The sequence below is a fragment of the Lactuca serriola genome, chromosome 6, assembly GCF_051521515.1.
Source record: "Lactuca serriola cultivar US96UC23 chromosome 6, Lser_US96UC23_V15, whole genome shotgun sequence".
Taxonomy (NCBI): domain Eukaryota; kingdom Viridiplantae; phylum Streptophyta; class Magnoliopsida; order Asterales; family Asteraceae; genus Lactuca; species Lactuca serriola.
Genome location: NC_136413.1, coordinates 50,075,987 through 50,095,630, shown reverse-complemented (window position 1 = coordinate 50,095,630; position 19,644 = coordinate 50,075,987). Strand labels below are relative to the sequence as shown.

General features: G+C 30.9%; 3 protein-coding genes across 4 annotated transcripts; 1 reads left to right on the top strand and 2 right to left on the bottom strand.

The window, feature by feature from the left end:
• Window positions 1-1,352: 1,352 nt before the first annotated feature.
• Window positions 1,353-4,665, top strand: LOC145058293 (putative HVA22-like protein g). The gene is made up of 7 exons (XM_079006218.1): window positions 1,353-1,567; window positions 1,908-1,985; window positions 2,105-2,203; window positions 3,093-3,149; window positions 3,786-3,849; window positions 3,950-4,150; window positions 4,282-4,665. The coding sequence occupies exons 2-7, from the start codon at window positions 1,954-1,956 to the stop codon at window positions 4,543-4,545; spliced, it is 717 nt and encodes a 238-aa protein (XP_078862344.1). The 5' UTR covers window positions 1,353-1,567; window positions 1,908-1,953; the 3' UTR covers window positions 4,546-4,665.
• LOC145058294 (uncharacterized) lies at window positions 4,608-5,227 on the bottom strand. The gene has a single exon (XM_079006219.1). It carries the CDS (start codon window positions 5,225-5,227, stop codon window positions 4,727-4,729), a length of 501 nt encoding a protein of 166 aa, XP_078862345.1. The 3' UTR covers window positions 4,608-4,726.
• A 6,110-nt stretch (window positions 5,228-11,337) lies between these two features.
• Window positions 11,338-15,285, bottom strand: LOC145058292 (transcription factor E2FA-like). 2 transcript variants are annotated; one of them, XM_079006217.1, is made up of 14 exons: window positions 14,814-15,285; window positions 14,177-14,366; window positions 14,012-14,065; window positions 13,841-13,926; window positions 13,653-13,741; window positions 13,506-13,560; window positions 13,374-13,426; window positions 13,243-13,293; window positions 13,092-13,140; window positions 12,921-12,986; window positions 12,745-12,821; window positions 12,411-12,672; window positions 12,032-12,098; window positions 11,338-11,691 (listed from the first exon to the last, which is right to left on the bottom strand). In XM_079006217.1, the coding sequence occupies exons 1-14, from the start codon at window positions 15,042-15,044 to the stop codon at window positions 11,561-11,563; spliced, it is 1,461 nt and encodes a 486-aa protein (XP_078862343.1). In that variant the 5' UTR covers window positions 15,045-15,285; the 3' UTR covers window positions 11,338-11,560. The 2 variants fall into 2 exon arrangements, with proteins under 2 accessions (XP_078862343.1, XP_078862342.1); XM_079006216.1 differs by having other exon boundaries at window positions 14,802-15,284.
• Window positions 15,286-19,644: the final 4,359 nt, after the last annotated feature.

Here is a 19,644-nt window from a genome sequence, read left to right as displayed (position 1 = left end):
TTGAATTTGATGATGGAGGGGGTGTTTGGGTTTTGTTCCGTTTTTTTATTGAGAAGAAAATATGAGAAGTTTTATAAAATATAAAGAGAAAGAGAGAAAGATGTAAGAAAAAAATGTTATTGATGTTGTATTTATATAAAGGTTAAAAGGTATAAAAAATTTATTTTCAAACATTTTGACGGTTTCACAACGGTCGGATTTTTGTGCGTTTCACCCGGTGGTAGCGACAACGAATACCCCCGTAACGAGAAGCAACCGGGGGGGGGGGGGGGGGGGGGGGGGGGGTCCCGTTACAACCCCGTTATGGCCTTGCAACGTCGGCCATAACAAGCAAATTTATGTCCATATCGTATGCTCTTATAAACTAATTATTCTTTACTAATGTATCATGTAATCTTGAAAATTGTTATCGGGAGATTAAATCTTTTGGAAAACGAGATCGTGAATTCGCTGAATCAATGGTCATTTTGTTGCAACTTTTAAGTATGCGATTATGTCGAATAACAAGAGGTTTATATATGATTTTGATTAAACGTGTATATAGTAAAAAGTAATCGCAACCATAAAAAACCAGTTTTATCTATAAATTGCATGACAATGATAAGTAAATATATGAGTCAAACTCATATTTTAATATTTTATTAAAAATCCCTATGTTTATATTAATCATTTCAAATGATTACTACTTATCTAATTTACCCGATTACTAAAATATGGAAGGGTTCAACTCTTGCAAAATTCAACGAGTTCACGAGTTTGACCCGATCTTGAAATCCTTTCCCTTTCTCTTCAAACTTTAGCAATTAGCATTTCAACCAACCACCGCTAAAAGGATTGTCAACTATAACTCCACAAAACTTTAAAACTTGTAATTATGACCATTAGTTACATACTAATAGCCGACCAATTACACTTTTGATTATAGATCGCCTATCTTTCCTTCAATTAAATACTTATTAAGCATTATGCATCATAATATCATACTTTCATAACTCAACATGAATACTAATACATTTTTTCTTTTATCATAATCTTCTCAAATGAATATATATATATATATATATATATATATATATATATATATATATATATATATATATATATATATATATATATATATTTGAACACTTGACTTTAAGGAGTGAGGACAACACTTGATATCGTTAGGTTAAAACATTTTGGTTGCTTTCAAATCTTTTTTTTTTATGTAATTCATCTTCTTAGTTTTCATGAAATATTATACTTCAAAAAAATAAATTATAATGTTTAATTTGATTTTTTTATATTATATATATTTTCCAAATAAGCATAAGGAATTATGTAAAAGGAACAAAAGGGAAGAAGAAGGGAGAAGGAGGCGTTGGAGGCAAGTAAACCCCACCTCCCAACCGCTTTCTCTCCTTTTATAAATATACACATCACATACATATTTATGCTTATATAATAAACGCCATCTTCTTCAACAAAATTCCTCCATTTTTAAGTTTCTCGGATTGATTTCGTAACACCCATTAATTGTCTTCAAAATCCCAGCAACAAGCAACGATCTTTTTCATTTCTTACTAAGGTAATGCGCTCCATGATTCCCTATAGATTCTTTTCTATCTCACTATGAAAGTGGGTTTCAGTTTCTGTTTCTGATTGAGGGCTTTGGAATTTAAAAACCGATTGATTGAGATGTTGATTGTGAATCGATTCGATTCGATTCAGATTTTGGGGTTTTCTAGGTCGCTTGCTTTCTATAAAGATTTGAAGTAAAAAGAATTATTCCAGCTGACTGTATTGATTTTTCACTTTTACTTACTAAATTTATTACTGTAAATTGACTTGGTTTGAATCGAATTAGCTCTTTTTGAATCGATTTTCATGAATTTCTTGAAAACTTATAATGATCACTGTCTCTACAGTGAATTTAGCTTACAGCTGTGGCGACAATCCGGAAATTAGAAGAAAATGTTAGGAGAACTCATCACAAACTGTCTTATGTAAGTCACTTTCATACATCAATATCAATATCGGGTTTAATTTGGGGGAAATTGGTGTTTGGATACAGAGGAATTGTGAAATTTTACTGCTTGACTTCCATTTTTGGCTATTTCTACAGGTTAATTCTTGGATATGCGTATCCAGCTTTTGAGTGCTTTAAAACAATCGAGAAACATGGAGTTGAAAATGGAGAATTAAGATTTTGGTGTCAATATTGGTTAGTCTTCTCATTTCTATCCTCTTCAGTCTCAATCATAAGAAGTTGACCTAATTGGGTGTTTGGTCAACTACTCTGTTCATGAAAGGTCAAATTGATTGACAAATTTAGCTTTTCATGATAATGGAACATGTTGAATTTAGATAATTTTGAAGCATTCGAGTTTAAAAAACATTCATGATTAAGCCACCGAAGAACATTGGATGATTTTGAGAAGTAATAATAAGGTTTCCAAGAGACATTTTGTTCTAATTATTGAAAGAGACATGTGTTTTGTTATGATTGGGTTTGAGTTGCTTGTTCATGTCCTAATCAACCAATAGTTTTTATTAAATCCTTGAAGCAAAATCATTTTCTTTTATCGAATGCTTGTCATTTTCATTTTATTTTTATATCATGAAAAATATACCCAACCAATATAATATCATTTTCATTCCGTTAGCTGATAACTGATATTCAATTATCAGCTAACGGGTTGATTGAGTAATCGGATAAAAAAGAATTTAGCACACGAAATTCATATATGTTACGTGTTTTGATATATCCCTTAAAGTACAAGATGTCAATTTACTTTTAGTTTTTGTAAAAAAGGGCCCACTTGAGTCATGCTCTAGGAGTGGTTTTGAGTAATAATGATGATGTAAAATCACATTCACATGGAACATGTTTGCTTCAATTGAAGTCTTTATCTTGTGGCAAGAAATAACAATCTTTTTATACATAGTTATTTATTTTCACAAGAAATCAATCTTTTTGCACCAAAAAGATTTTGCATAAAGTTTGTAGCTTTCACTCGATGGTTTTTAGTGTTTCTTCTCTTGATGCAACAACTTGATCTAGTGGCTTGTTTGTTACATATTGATTAACTTATATTTTGATTTATTTTCAGGGTAATTGTTGCAATACTCACAGTGTTTGAAAGGATCGGGGATATATTCATCTCATGGTAGGTTTTTCTTAAGACTATTTGTATAAAGTTTTGAAAAGAATGAAATGGGTCAAAGAAATTAGAAATAATTCAAATGAATTGGAATATGTCATGCGTTTGGTTGGCAAAAACGAAATAAATTCACTAAAAAAAACTAAATTTTATTTATTTCAATATATTTAAGTGCTAATTATATAAAAGACCTTTTTTTGTCATTTTAGCTGGTTTATCGGTAATCTTCTATTTCTACACAAATAGGTAAATGTATTTCTAGGAAGAAAAAGAAAAGTTGAGGTTTAGTCTAAGAAAATGAAAAAATATAAGGACCAAATCGAAAAAAGGAAAACTTTTAAGGATTTTTAGAAAAAAAATAAAATAAAGTCGATAGTTTTATCCAAAAAAAACATAATATATAGAGTCGTTTATGTATTTAACTCTATAAAATAATGAAGGTTTCTTGTCTTTTGATCAAAAAGGAAGAATGTAATTTGATTCCTTCCACCCACTATGAATTATTAAATCCATCAAACATGGAATTTAAAAGAATCCGAATTTCGTCCCCTTAACAATAATGGAATGTAATCACACATTCCAATTCTACCAAAATCCATGAATCAAAATAATTGATTTTGTGATGAAATGAAACTTTTGTAGGGTGCCAATGTATGGAGAGATGAAGCTAGCACTCATCATCTATTTATGGTATCCTAAAACTAAGGTATATATATGTGTGTATGCTTGTACTTTATGCATTTGAAATTGTACAATATGGATATATACTAAAAAAGGAAAGTTTTGGGGGTTTTTGACTTTTTCAGGGAACTTGGTATGTATATGAAGCAATGTTAAGACCATTTGTGGAAAGACATGAGACAGATATAGAAAGAAGTTTAAAGGAATTGAGATCCAAAGCATGGGACGTGGCAATTTATTATTGGCACAATTCAACTGAATTAGGTCAAACTAAAATCTTTGAAATATTTCAGTATTTGGTCGATAAACCTTCTTCAAGACCTGAGGTATCATCTTCTTTCTATTAGTTGGAATTGTGCATTCCATTGATCAATTCCATTCCATTGCAATGCTGGAATCGTGCAATCCGTTTCATGGAAATGATGGAATTGAATTTGCGATTGTTTGTATTGTGTAGGTGTTGTTTCAAAATCATGGGAATTCCGGGGAGGGTCGTCCTCCGCCGCCTCCGGTTACTCCGGCGTCTTTTTTCCGGTCAGAACCGGCTGAAGAAAGGTGGGTACCGACTGCGCCGCCTGCTCCGGCGACGCCAAATAGCAGCCGTCACCACCCTGTGTACGCGGAGGAACTTCACCTTCCACCATCGCCGAGTAGATCCGGGTCGAATTCGGGTCAAAGAGAACCCGTTTGGCTAAGATTTAGACGATCGAGGGGACTTTGATCGGTAGAATAGAAGTGGTGGACGGATGTACAAATTGTAAAGAAACGCAAGAACAAAGAAAGTTGTAATCTGATTTTGATTTTCATTCATTCAATTGATTTCTTTTTTTGTTTCTACAAATTGAGAAAATCAAAGCGAAATTGTGGTGGGTGTTTTACAATTCTGTTACCTTCTGTAAGTGTTATAATTTGGAGGCGGTGGTTCCGGCTTGGAGGAGGCAATCGAAGGTTGCGGTTATGAGACGGAGGACAGCACCGGAGAATTGAATCCAGAGGCGGTGGAGCACGGTGGTTCCGTCGGCTTCAGGAAAGGTGGACATGGGTTGAAGGTAAGCCCATGCGGCCTGTTTCACAAGGTGATTCTTTATCGAGATTTCATAACCCGAATGGACGGCGGAGCATGCAGCTTTAGGGGATTGGACGAAGGATGTCGGCGATGGAAGTATATCCCGGAGGGAAGTATAACAAGTGGGTTTGATCGCGATCAGCTCAAAATCCACTGAAGAAGAAGAAGATGAGGAGGAGGAGGTGGAGGTGGTGGCGGTTGTAGTGGTGGCGATGGAGGAGGAGGAAGAAGAGTGGTAGGCTTTTGTATCGACAGTTGGTGACCCGGTGGAGTTCCGTCGTCTGAGGATGGGGATTGTTGGTGTGCTAGATTCGGCGGCGGCGGTGGCGGCGTCCATGGCAGTTGATGAATTTGTGAAATTAGAGAGAGGAAAAGGTTTTATAAGATTTGAGAAATGTTAAATGGTTTTGTAGTATGAGTAAAGCCAATAATTGGCGTATATTGTCCATGTCTTTGTATTTTCTTTCAAGATTTATTAAAAAACATAAATAATTTCCAATCAAAATTCATTATTTAAAAGATATTAACAAAATTGACCATTATAAGTGTTTAGTAAAAGTGATTAATTTTTTGTGTTTTGGAAATTTTTTGTTCTAAAAGGGTAATTTCATACATTTTAAACACTGGAGCTGACATTTGGAATTTTAGATTCCAAATTTAAGATTAAAAAAAATTAAAAGTTATTCTAAAATATTAAAAACAAGTCTAAAATCCAACAAATAAATCCGAAAGTTCTAATAAATAGTTCGTTTTTTACTAAAATTTATCTAAATGTTTAGAAAAATATAACGTATAATAAGCACATAAATGATGTTTTAAAAAAATATATTGATGATGATGTTTCATATGTATAATCGCCACTTTCTTCACTAAATACATTTATCATTTGCTATATTTCTCACATTTTAAAAGATTCTTGTAAAGAAAACGAACAATTTATTCGAAGTTCTGAAAATATTTATTAGATTTAGGACTTAGTTTTGAAATTATAGAATAATCTTTTAGTATGTAATTTAAAATTCGGAGTTTCAGTTCGAAATGTCAATATAAAATGAAGTTTTTTATCAGAAAAAATGATTTTGAAGTTAATATAGGTGTTTGGAACGAGTCATTTCCGATATATATATATATATATATATATATATATATATATATATATATATATATATATATATATATATATATATATATATATATATATATATATATATATATATACTATTGATCAATTCTATTAAATGTTTCATTTATATAAATCAATTTTGTTAATATCTCTTATTTAAAAATAAGTAATTATCTTCATTAAACTTTATATTTAATCAAAACTGTTTAAATAATATTCTATTGGAAGAATTGTGACACGTAGATAAAGACTGGATATTAAACACATATTAAGTAGTCGCATTAAATTTGTCTACTGCCTTCATATAAAAATTTTTATATTTTTGAATTAATTAATAATATCTTGTCAAGATCCTGTTACACAAAATATTCTGATTTTGATGCTCTCTTGTAACATTTATACATAAAAAAAATGATGCCTTTTTGTGATCCAATCCAATTATCTGGTCAAACTTAAAGAGAAACAAAAACTAAACAGTAGAAGGGTCTTTTCAAATCACTCTTAAGTTAAAGAAGCTTAATGTAAAACAAAATAAAATGAACGACTTGATCACAAAGTAAATTAAAAATGAAGTCCAAAACGTGATATTGGTTTTGTTAGAACCCAAGTTACAAAATACTATAATATCTACTAATTATAGAAATTAACTAAAATTGCAATTTTCATAAGTACATAAACCTTACTTGATATGAAATATAGATACAAGAAACACTTAAAGGCATATGGAATTTATGGGCGGAGCTTTATTAGGGCAGGGGATGTAGGCCTCTTGATTTTTTTTTGTTACAAATAGCCCTCTATATTTTAATTTTATATATATTAAACCCAAAAATATATAAATTTTGGCTGTGCCGGCCCTCCCTGCTCACCGATCTTTATACGTATTATATTTTCGGCCCCCAAATTATATGTTGAAGCTCCGCCCCTATATGGAATGCAATGTCATAAGACAGAATTTTGTTCATATTATGTGATCATATCAAATGTCTATCTCAGAGATATAATTATCTAATTCAAGTTCTATGTATACGAGAGAACTGTTTCGATAAATTACTTCATAGCCTCCATAAGAAAAACTAGGGGACATGGATTAGATGGTATGTTTTGTATGAAAAAATATATATCAAAAACTTGATGTTTAATGTCTTTTTTAAATTTTTGGTACATTTGTTTGTGGCGGTTTACATAAATGTTGATGACAGTTAATTGGTGCCAAAATTAGCCTTATCCGAAATTACAAGAATATAAAATTATACGGTTGGTCTCTATAGTTTGTCAAAATTTAGTGGTTGATGACAACTACAACTCGTCTACGAGGTTGGTCCTTATGGTTTCATTTTTTGCCTGCTTGATCCTTAGCCTTGTAAAAAGACATTTTTACCCTTTTAATTTTCTATTTAATTTTAACATATTTACATATTTATTTAGATATTTATTTATTTTGTTCACCAACACACACTCTAGATTTATGAGTTTGATGATCTTCCTCTCTCTCTCTCTCTCTCCCCAGATTTTTAGGTTTGTTTTTCAAAACACATTCAAGAACAGACACACTCTAGATTTATGGATTTGTTCTTCAACACACATAAACACACTCATGAATACACACTCAATAACACAAACATTCATGAACACTCACACCCCGATTTGGGTCTGAATCTTAAGGGTTTTTCGTTCCAGAAAACCATGAAACCTTCATCGATTTTGTTTAAAGGGTCTAAACCAGTGGTGACAAAGAGAGAAGGAGAAAGAAATAGGAGTGAATCAGAGGTGAGTGAGAGGAGATCTTCTTTTTGTTTGTGAAAATCCTCAAACCCTTCATTGATTTTGTTTCTGATTTGGTGACTCTAGAGAGAGAAAGAGGATGTGAAGGTGGAGGTGGCTGAGATAAAGATAACTAATTTCTTAAGTGGAAGAATCACCTCTCAAACAAGAATATATATTGTGGTATATACTTCACTTACTTCTTCCACTTAAGAAATTAAACATTTGCACATTAGAGACCAAACGTGCAAATTAACCCAAATCCCGGGGGCAATTTGGTATGGTTTACTTATAATATTTTATTCAAAATAAAATATAATCACTAATTTTTCAATTCATGAGATCTAAATTAATATGTTTGTAAATAGATAGTAAGTCATTGCTAGATTTGGGATCTCGTTAGACTATCCTCATTCACACATTCACAACTCAATCCAACCCAATCATATATTAAAAACCAATTTCTCTCTCTTCCACATCTACAGCTCAATTAAACTCAACCCAATCCAATTCTATATTAGAAAAATATTATATATATATATATATATATATATATATATATATATATATATATATATATATATATATATATATATATATATATATATATATATATATATCGTAGAGAAAAATTAATCACATATTTTGATATACTTTATTTATTTTTTTACTCAAAATAAAAAGCAATTGCTAACAAAATTAGTTTTAATTACAAAAGTAATTTAACTCCACCACCAAATAATATTATTAAAAAGATGTAAACTTCTGTGATCTTGGGTTGTATATGGAGCCTAAGTCACCAAATATCTTTTAGTTTTGATTTTCTTTTAATTTATAGATGGTAAGTAGCTCACCAAAATCATTCCAATTGGGTAGTCTTACAACCATAAATATTATGAGAACTTTAGAACTAACTGTAACCATTAGATTAATAAGATCAAGAGACAAGATTAATTCTAAGGAGATTAACTAACTTTCATAATTAATTGAAAATTTTAAAGATTTGAGTTATGATTGAATCTCGTCAGATTCAATCTCATTCGTTGATTATTATTGATGGATGACTACAAATAGTTCTAAGGTCCCCATAATACTTATGAGAACGTTAGAACCATTTTAAAGATTTGAGTAAATTATACAAATGGTCCCTATGGTTTGGGGTAATTTGCGCATTTGGTCGCTAACTTATTTTTTTAACTCGGAAGGTCCCTACTGTTTGTTTTTGTTACGCGCTTGGTCCCTATTGTTTGTTTTTGTTACACGTTTGGTCCCTGTCTTACCCAAAACGATTATTATTTAAATAGCAAAAAATATGGGGCATGTAAGGTAAGGTGAGAGAGGTGGAGTTGGGGGTGTGTTTATTTAAATAGATTAAAAAATCAAGGGTAAATTAGTCTTTTTATGTATGACAGGGACCAAGCACGTAACAAAAACAAACAATAGAGACCTTCTGAGTTAAAAATATAAATTAGGGACCAAATGCACAAATTACCCTAAACCATAGGGACCATTCGTGTAATTTACTATAAGGATTTTAAGGAGATGAATTCTAAGAAAATTAGCTATCTTTCATAATCAAAGAAGTAATTTTGGGGATTTGAATCGTGATTGAATCTCGTTCGTTGATTATTTTTAATCAATGGTTACAAATGGTTCATTCATTCACACACTACTTATACTTCTCATTTGAACTTAGCCCCAATCCACCCACCAATCCAGCGTCAAGCCCAAATGAGGCACTTAACCCAATTTGTTAAGTAAGAAAAGAAACCTTAAAAGGCAATGATTTTTTCCACCTTTGTGATACAAGCTTCCTTCCTAGTAGAGTAGTAGTACAATATCACAAGAAAACTCCAAGCGTTTGTTGATACCGAAAAAATTACAATTCTAAGATTCCATTTGATGGCATATTTGTTTGTAACTAACAAAATCCATTCAATAAATTTCTTCAAAATCAATTTTGGTGGATTTCACCGTGAGTGGAAATGAACAAATGACCAGATGATTTATTGGGATTACCAAAAATGACCATGAGTTTTTCCTAGGGGTGTACAAAAAAACTGTAAAACCAAAAAACCGAGCCGAACCGGCCAATCCGAAACCGAAAAAACCGGATATCAACTGGTCGGTTTTTGGTTTTCATATTTAGGTATCCGCGGATACCCGAACCGAACCGTTTGATTTTATATATATATATATATATATATATATATATATATATATATATATATATATATATATATATATATATATATATATAAAGTAAACAAAGTATTATTTCATTAGTATTGTTTTGATTGATCTACCAGCCCAATAACCTAAATAAAAATCCATATTGACAACTCCAATTTTGTTATTCTATGTTCATTTGATTTTCTTGTTATTTTTATTATTGTATTTATTATACAAATTATAATATATGATATTTGAATTTCATTACAATTTTTAAACTTCATTATGTTTGACTTACTAATTTTAAGAAAGAGATAACTAAAATGGAGTTTGTAGTTTCAATTGAATTTAATTTTTTATATTTTAGCGGGTACCCGTGAACCGAACCGTGGTTACCCGCTTTCATACGGTTTGGTTCGGTTCGGTTTTTTTGTCAATACGGTTCGGTTTCGGTTAGTGCGCATGAGGTACCCGCCCCGTGGTCACGGTTCACAATTTTATTATTATCCGAACCGAACCGCCCCATGAACACCCCTAGTTTTCCCATTTACAAATTTAACCATGTAATCCTAAATGGATCATTTTGGACCCGAGTTTGATGGAAACCCACCCATTTATTTGGTCCCTCCTATTTAACAAAAATATGGAATATGGTACCTACCATGTTTCAGACTCTCTCAAACATTTGACATGGAAGAACCATGGATTTGGATTAAGGGAGATTACATTATACCATACCAATTACTTCTTTATCATTTTAATATGGAGAAATGAAACATTGGTCAAACGATATATTTCGAATTTGTCTAATCAGTCTTATAATTTATTTTTGTACTTTATGAGGAAATAAACTCTGAAGTGACGTGTGTTTTCAGAACCATAATGCTAAGTTGTCTAAAATGTAGTCACTTCCGCTATCAAACATGTTTCAATATATGTTATGTTGTAGTTAGACTATATTTATCGTAGTTATTTGCCTAATTAGGTATTACGAAGTTAAAGAACTTTGTTTGAAATGATAACCATGATTAGTTATCCAAAGAACTTGCTCGACATGTAGTTATACTCGTTTCAAAATATGTTCTCAATATGCGTCTTGAAGTAGTTGGGTTACAAACTTTATTATCTCATTATTTTATCTTAAACTTTATTAGACAATAATTAAAATCATAATTGTTAGATGAGGATTTTTTTATCCTTATCCTACATATACATACCTCTATATTGGAATACTAATCTTTAGTGAGATTTCATTCTTTCTAAAAACATTCTACAAACCAATTACGAATTCAATTTCATTTCATTACCTTGTGAAAAAACCAATTGACCATAAATGATTACCAATGTCAAATAAAACACTAAATTACACGTCTACCACGTACTTCAAATTAAACTAGAAACATATTTTTTTGGTATAAATTAATTTAAGGTCACCCCTTAGACCTCAAGAACAAACATAATCAAAGTCTTATTCCCTCCACTCCACCTCAAATGGAATTTCATTCTACTGTACAACTACAACACACCCTTCTCCCCTTCTCTCCGTATCCCATCATATAAAAACAACACTCTTGCAGTCTCGTTGACTTTTGTTGACCTTGAAAAAGTAACTCACCCAAGACTCGTATTAAACGCCACGTCAGCATGTCCATCTGGCGGTGTGCTTGCCCTTGGCGTCCCCACTTCGGTCAACCCAAATTCCTCACTAAGCAAGTCAACACCATCCCATTCGATTCCACCTACTTTGACTAGTCAAAGAAATGTCAATTTTTTATATAATAATAATACATCTGACATACAGTCAGATATTTGACAAGATTATTTTATTTTGTCTGTATATAGATAGATATATACAGACAAATAGTCAGATATAAATATATGACAAGATTCTTTTATTTTGTCTGTATATAGATAGATATATACAGACAAATAGTCAAATATAGATTTCTGACAAGATTCTTTTATTTTGTCTGTATATAGATAGCTATATACAGACAAATAGTCAGATACACATATCTGACAAGATTCTTTTATTTTGTCAAATATTTGACAAATAGTCAAAACAAGAAAAAGAAAGGATACACTCGGTGTTCCAGATATCTGTAAGGGGAACTTCTCTGTCTGATAAAAGCCAGTAGTCCGCATCATTCTGCAACAAATTACCAAAATACCCTTCATTATATATATCCATTTTCACCAACTGGATTCAAACTTAGCAAATTGCAAGAAATAGCAAATGTGTTTTACTCTTTTTACCAATATAAACAATGTAATTTATTTTTTACTCATAATAGCAACATACTTTTTAACCAATAATAGCAATATGCAAACACTATAATAAATGTAACTTACTATTTTAGACAATACAAACAATGTAATTTATTTTTTTACCCATAATAGCAACATACTTACAATCAATTAATAGAAACATAATTATAATCATAATGATAAAATGACTTACATCAACATCTGAAGGAAGAATTCTCATAATCCTCCCAGGAGAATCTTGAGACATGTTATTATTATTATTATTATTATTATGATTATTATTATTACTATTATTATTATTATTATTATCAGTGTTGATATTCATGGTATTGCCATGAACATTTTGTGGGTGTGGATCGATTGTCATTTCTGTTGTTGGATTATCATCTGATCCAGAATTTGAAGCAAGTGGGGCCCCTGCTTGTTCAATATCTTCAAATTTCTCTTCAAATTGACTGAAAAAATCGAATTCAATTAGGTTTTTAAGAGAGGAAAAATAGTAAATTATTTATAAGAGAAAAAGGCACCTGACAAGATATACATCAATGGGGCCCATTGTGCTTCTCAGGATTATTCTGTATCTTCTTTGTGGGTAATCCACAGCCTGACACATCAACAAAATTAGATCCCCAATATTAACTAAAAAGAAAAAACAGCTTTCTTGATTCCAATGGAATGAACAATTCCATTCCTTCATACGCACCTCATCTGGATCAGGAACTTCAAGAGTGGTCCCATGTGGAGCCTTAATTGCTATCAAGGTTTCATTCTATAAAATTATAAACATCAAAAGTTTAAAATCATGAAACGAAATCTAAAAAAAAAATCACATGGAAAAACAACAAAAATAAAAAATAAAAAATAAAAAACTCACCTGGAAGCATGGAAGGCCTTTTATGTCATCTTCTGTAACAAAGAGCCATCTAAAACAGAAGAATAACAATAAAGATTTTAACTTTACAATATTTTATCAGCTCTATTAACATAAAGAGGAGATAAATATAATAAAATAGAATAAAAATTACTTTTGGTTAGTGTTATCTTCACTCAAGTCACTCATTCTTTCTTGCATTTCCCTGAAAATGCCTCAAATAAATTAGTTTCATAATAGTAACAATGGCAACTTTCATAAATTTAAAAAAAAAAAAAAAATTACCTAATGCTTTCATCTAATTTATGTTCTTCCATTGAAAGCTTTTGAACTTCTGCCTGCAATTAAAAAAATATGACATATTATTAAAACACTAAAATGATTAAATAAAAAAATAATACTAGATCATAAATCTACCTGTAACAGAGCAACATCATCCTCTAATTCACCAGGTTTTGAAGAGTCAAGGCCTCTAAAAATATAATCAAAAAGATTTTGCATAAGTTTAAAATGTGAGTAACATAAGATATGACGTTGAAACATGAATAAAAAAAAAGGCCTTACTTCCACCGGATTCTATTTTTGAGCTTCTTTTCAATTAAACCAATTCCTTCAAGAACATTTGTTATATCATATATACGCCTCTTCTGAACCTGTTTCATGATTTCATCATAACTTCTTAAATGTGTTTATTACATTTACATAAAAACCATATACACAATATACTTATTCTTCAAAAAGATAAGAAATACCTCCAATGTATCAGCAGCATTATTCAAATCAAGAATGCCATCTTCAGCATGCTTGATGAGGTTGATGAACTTTTTTGTCAAAAGGCCTGTAAATTTGGAAATTGAAAACTAACCCTTTAACACATAATCCCATTTTTTATATAAAAAATGGACAATTTAACCAAAATTTACCAAGTGAGCTATCATATCTGCAGCTTCCAACAGGAGTAAGTGGAGCTGGTGAACCTGTGTTACATATTATTAGTTTATAATTGTTGAATGTAATGCAATCCAATTCATTAATTGTTTAGAATAGAGAATCGTATTCATATGAGACATTTGCACATGATGACTCACCAGTATTTGAAACAGGGGTTTGAGGGGCAGATTTGGTGTTCTTTGTGACCTTTGAACGAGCATTTATCCTTGTGCCTTTTGCAGATACAGGAGTGTGAAGGGGACTGTTGGTTGTAGCAGCATAGCCAAGATTTGTCCACTCATTAGATGGAACTCCATTGTAGTCTGTTCCAAGCTTCCGTTTCACTGGCTGAACAACAGTAAGCAAGAATAACAAAATGATAATCATATAAGCTTCAACCATGGAAGAGAAAAGGCTGGAAATGATCCATGAATCGGAAAAAATGTAATATGTATCCAAAAATGGAAGCAAATTGAAGTTATGTCGCTTCAATTGTAAAGGTTAACTCTTGTTTCCCAGTTGAAATGACAACCTCTACGTTGCCTTTCAACAAATTCGGCAAGCTCGGCTTAATTTGGGCATAATCTACCATGAAACTAATCTTGAAATGAAAACAATCGAACGAGAGGGAAAAATGTATGTAACCTTCTACAAAAGTTTAATTTTTTCTTGAGGTGGGAGTTTTTAGTTAACCCCAAAAAGAGTTTTGGAGGAAACTGAAACCCAATGCAACAATTAGAATCGTAAAATTACATAATTGCAACAAGTAAGTGTTTAGGTTACCGGAGATTTAACTATAAGGACTTCAGTTTCCTGATCGGCGGTGGTGGCGACTCTATTACCATTATTTGGGGACGAGAAACGGTGGTAGTCATCGGAAGGAATAAACGGCGGTCTAGTCGAGGAGAAAGGTAAGTGACGTCTCATTGGATGAAGGATCTGTCCTCCTCCTCCTCCTCCACCGGCAATCGATGCTTGCGATGGTGGTTGCGCCGCCTGGCGGTTTGCAGCTCGAGCTTCAGACATGTTGTACCAAAAATATATATACCAAATTAAAAAGATAAACTTTTGCAATTGAAATAACTGAATTGAGTTTAGGGTTTAGAAGATTATAGAAGAACGAAATGAGGTTTGGGGGTTTTAGAGAGAGAAAGTGAGGGATCTGTGGAAATGGAGGGTTTGTTTTAGAGAGAGAAAGCAAGGGTTTGGAAGAGAAAGTGGGGGTTTGATTAGGGAGAGCAGAAAACGAGGGAAGGAGGGAATTTTTGGTTCGGATAGATGTGGAGGGAAGAAAAATAAAAAAGATTTAGAGGGACTACAAGTCCTTGTACTTTAAGTTTATGACTTAATAGTCCTTGTACTTTTCTTTTTAAACATAAATATTTTATGAGTGAACATGGTTCGGTTTTTTATTAGATCCAATTATCGGTTTGGATCAAAGTTTGTTTGGGTATAGTGTTTTATGATGTATTTATTAAAAATTACACGAATATAAATGATAAATGGGTTGTTGGTGATTTACTAAAAATAGAAAATATAAAAGATAAAGAATATAAAAAATAAATACATGTTAAAATGTATAAACTTGAACTTGTTATGACTTAACTTTTCAATGTCATTTTGATGTTGTGTCGAAAAATAATTAATCAAATTAATTAACAAGTTAAAAATTGATTTTATTACTCTTTTTAATATAACGACCCGGTTGGTATGAAAATAACTAAATGATTTAAATGACATCCATAAAAAAAATATATCATTATTTAATAACTTTAAATAGACAACAAACTTTCAAACTAAAACCAACCGAATTTTACTTGCTCGATTTTGTGTGTATCTCTACCACTCATGAAGTGATGATTCAACACTATTGTGCATGCCTTTTTTTTTGTATAATATAAGTTTCAAAGTCATTTATGTTTACTTTGGTGTGTAAAATTTAATGATATATAATACATGCAAATCATATTAAGCCGTCTATGTCATTTTAACGTCATATCATTTTATTTAATTATAAATAGAAACAAATTAATTTACTTTCTAAAATATTTAACAAATATATTTAAAATCAAAAAAATATTAAACAAAATATTTAAAAGTTATATAAAAACATTTTATTAGTTAAAAAATGAATTTAAATGGATTCATACTCATATTCACTACAATTGTACTCACTTGAGGTGAACCATAGCTCCATCTTGTTGATTCGCCTCATAAACAAAGTCGACCTAATGGGTGTTCAAGGTGTGCCCTTGAACAGGACCCACTTAAAGTTTATGGTCCAATTTTTTTTCTAGTTACCAGACTATGTTCATTGTTTGGACTAAGTTAGGGATTGTCGATAGTCAATGTAATGAATGTATCAGGCGAGGCCACGAGAAAGGAAAAACGACGCAAGTGTTAGAAAGATGAGCGGGAATCAAAAAGAATTTGGGTAAAGGAAAACTATGCTTTGGTTCCTTCAATCTCGAAAATCAGAAGGATACTAAATCATAATTTATGATTCGTATTTGCTTAAAATCAGAATTTCTGAAGAAAGAAATCAAAAAACAATCCTTGAAAATCAGAAGGATATCAAAGCTTGAGTTCATACTTCTTCATTCTAGGCATACTGATTATGAATTAATGATGCCTAATACATACTTCTTATTTCTTTCTTCTTGAAAATCATAAGCAACAATCCTACAATCTTCTCGAAAATCAGCTTTCAGTTTTTAAAATCTTTCAATGGTTCTTCTTTCAATCTTACAAGGAGTTTTTGTTTTTTTTATTTTTCTTCTTGTTCATTTTCTGTTTTTAATTTATGTTTTTTTTTTTTTTTGCTTTTTGAAAGGACATATAAGTTAGTTTTAAATTTCATAAGAAACAAGATTACAAGGAAATCAGATTCTGTTTTATGGAAAGCACAACCAAATCAATTTCTGTTTTTTCCTTTCTAGTTCGTTTATTTTTGTATTTATGCTAAGTTTCTTCTAATTTATAAGAAGTAAACTACTCTTGCTGATTTCTATGTACTCGAGTTTAGTAGCATTGAAGCAACAAGGGCAAAAACGTCAAATATAATTGTATTTTTAAAGTTTGGATTCAAAAATAGATGAATAACAATGAGAATCATGAGATTTGTGGGGTTTTTGATTCTTGTTTGTATAAGTAAAAAAGATTACTTTTATTGATACTTTTATGAACAATCATTTAACGGTGTTCTTGATTTTTGAACAACTAATTAAAATTATGATAAGTTCTTGTTGTTTCTATGAATAATCAAGATTCCCAGATTTCTTGATATTTTTTCCCAGGCTTAGCAATGAACACCAACGTACTTTGTTGAATTGTGTATTATATTTACTTCCATTTCTTCCTATAACATCATTGTGATTGATAATTAGAGAGTATAATGCTATAATTGAGTGTATTTTTCAAAGTACATTGCTTAATATAAAAAATAAAAATGCAATGTCATAAAAGTAAATGTAATGCTGCAAAAAAAATTGAGTATATTTAAGCAACAATTGTTTTGTTTAAATCTTTAGATTTTCAAGTTTTAAAGTCTATTTTTTGTTAAATCGCACAGTGCCTCTGAAATATCATGGCCGGCCCTGCTCATCAAATATATTCGAGATAACTCATATATCCAACATATAGATTCACCTCATTTCATGTTACGTTTGTCTTATGAAAGTGAATTAGAAAGGAACACTCCAAAGGGAGTGATGTCCCCACTTCTTGACACATTTCATGTCACCCATTTAACTTCTTTTCTTAAACCTCATAACCTAATATCTTTATCAAAAAGATGAACGACCACACAAGATTTGAAGTCATATAAAATCAAACTTAAAGGAGCATTTTGAAACATTTTTTGTGAATGACTTTATCTAAATTATGTTCTATTTATATCATGCTCATATAGGTAAAAATTATGAAGAAAAAAAACTAAAAAACAACATTTGTCAAATAAGTTAAAAACAATCCAAGATAGACTTTTTATTCATATAATCTCTTAGATTTTGAAAAAATAAATAAATAAACATGCAATTTTAGTTAAATATGCATCAAGTGAAACCCTGTAGCCGTTAAAAAAAAAAAAAAAAAAAAAAAAAAAAAAAAAAAAAAAAAAAACTCTATAAATTTCACATGTCCAAATGAATATTGTAGTTGGAACTTTAAAACAAACATGAAATTCTAGTTAAATATTCATCAAGTGAAACCCTGTAGCCGTTTAAAAAAAATAAGTGAACCCTATAAATTTCACATGTCCAAATGAATATTGTAGTTGGAACCTGGATGGACGTAATGCTTTCCAAAAGTACAAAAAGATAGGGGTATCGATGTAAACTTACAAGAACATCAAGGGTTTTTTGTCATGTATGGACATTTTACGAGGGTACTCTCTAAAATCACTATATAGATATCTTGCCGTTAAATCAATGGTATTTTTACTTGTCATGTATTAGTTTTTTTAATAACATGACTTTGTGTAAGGATTTTATATCGATGTCTAAAGTGTAATGAATATATTAAAACTTGTGTTTTCTCGTGTTAAGACTTTGTTAAAAAAATGATAACTTGATTGATGAATATTATTTCTCTGATGAAAATTATATCCCTCATAAATCATGTATATATAATACAATTAGATTATATATTTATACAAATGGACATAGGCCAATGGGCTAGAATATAATAAACACATACAAATACGTTAACATCCCCTACTAGTCGAAACTTAGAGTTAGTGGGACACTAACACCCCGTTCCCGAGTTCTACTTAACAAGAGAAAGAAAATGAAATGAGTGCAAATAAGAAGAAAATAAAAGAAATTGGTGTTCCCAAGATTCATTAAATGAGGAAGTGGATGGAAATAGGAGAATCACCTTCCTTCCGATTTGAGATGATCTGGAAAGAAAGAACAAAATAATTCATTTTCCTTCCACTTTTCTCCAACTCGGGAACACAAAAGAAAATTTTGTTTTCCTTTCATTTCTCTTCTTTTCTCTCATGACTTTTTTTTTCTCTTCTCTTTTTTTCCTTTGTTAAACTTGGGAACGAGGCGTAAGACTATATCTAAATTCATAAAATAAACATGTCAGTAGTCTTTTTATAAATATGTTTATCTAAACAGACAAAACATGAAGAACACGATGTTGCCATAGCAACTTTGTCCCAAACAAAATGGATATCAATCTTAATTTGTTTCGTATGTTGGTGTTGAACCATATTAGTAGAGGGATGGAAAACACTTACGTAGTCGCATCAAACGACTTTGGCTTTAACGATAGAAAAAGTGCAACTCGCCTATAAGGTTTCGTAGCCAAGACGTTTCACCTACCGTTTTCCATTTAATGGTACTAAACTTTTTCATTAGATCTTGAGATGGTAGTCTGGCGTTTGGATGAACGAGATAAAAGAGTTTTCCTCGAAAAGATGTAGTAGTTGTCTGGCGTTTGGATGAACAAGATAAAAGAGTTTTCCTCAAAAAGACGTAATAGCTAGGCTGACATAGAAAGGCATGGTTTGGAGTTTGTCATATGAACTCGGTCAAGAATATATATATATATATATATATATATATATATACACACACACACACACATATATAGGGCATATTTACATTAGCTAAAAAAC

Bases quoted from the DNA above. Each gene is read 5' to 3' on its own strand.
- LOC145058293 (XM_079006218.1), top strand. From the start codon at position 1,954: ATGTTAGGAGAACTCATCACAAACTGTCTTAT. The intron at 3,150-3,785 runs GTAGGTTTTTCT...AAACTTTTGTAG, and splicing joins GGGGATATATTCATCTCATG to GGTGCCAATGTATGGAGAGA. The intron at 4,151-4,281 runs GTATCATCTTCT...TGTATTGTGTAG, and splicing joins AACCTTCTTCAAGACCTGAG to GTGTTGTTTCAAAATCATGG.
- LOC145058294 (XM_079006219.1), bottom strand. From the start codon at position 5,227: ATGGACGCCGCCACCGCCGCCGCCGAATCTAGCACACCAACAATCCCC.
- LOC145058292 (XM_079006216.1), bottom strand. From the start codon at position 15,044: ATGTCTGAAGCTCGAGCTGCAAACCGCCAGGCGGCGCAACCACCATCG. The intron at 13,927-14,011 runs GTAAATTTTGGT...CCAAATTTACAG, and splicing joins CAGATATGATAGCTCACTTG to GCCTTTTGACAAAAAAGTTC. The intron at 13,561-13,652 runs GTAAGGCCTTTT...TTATATTTTTAG, and splicing joins AAAAATAGAATCCGGTGGAA to AGGCCTTGACTCTTCAAAAC.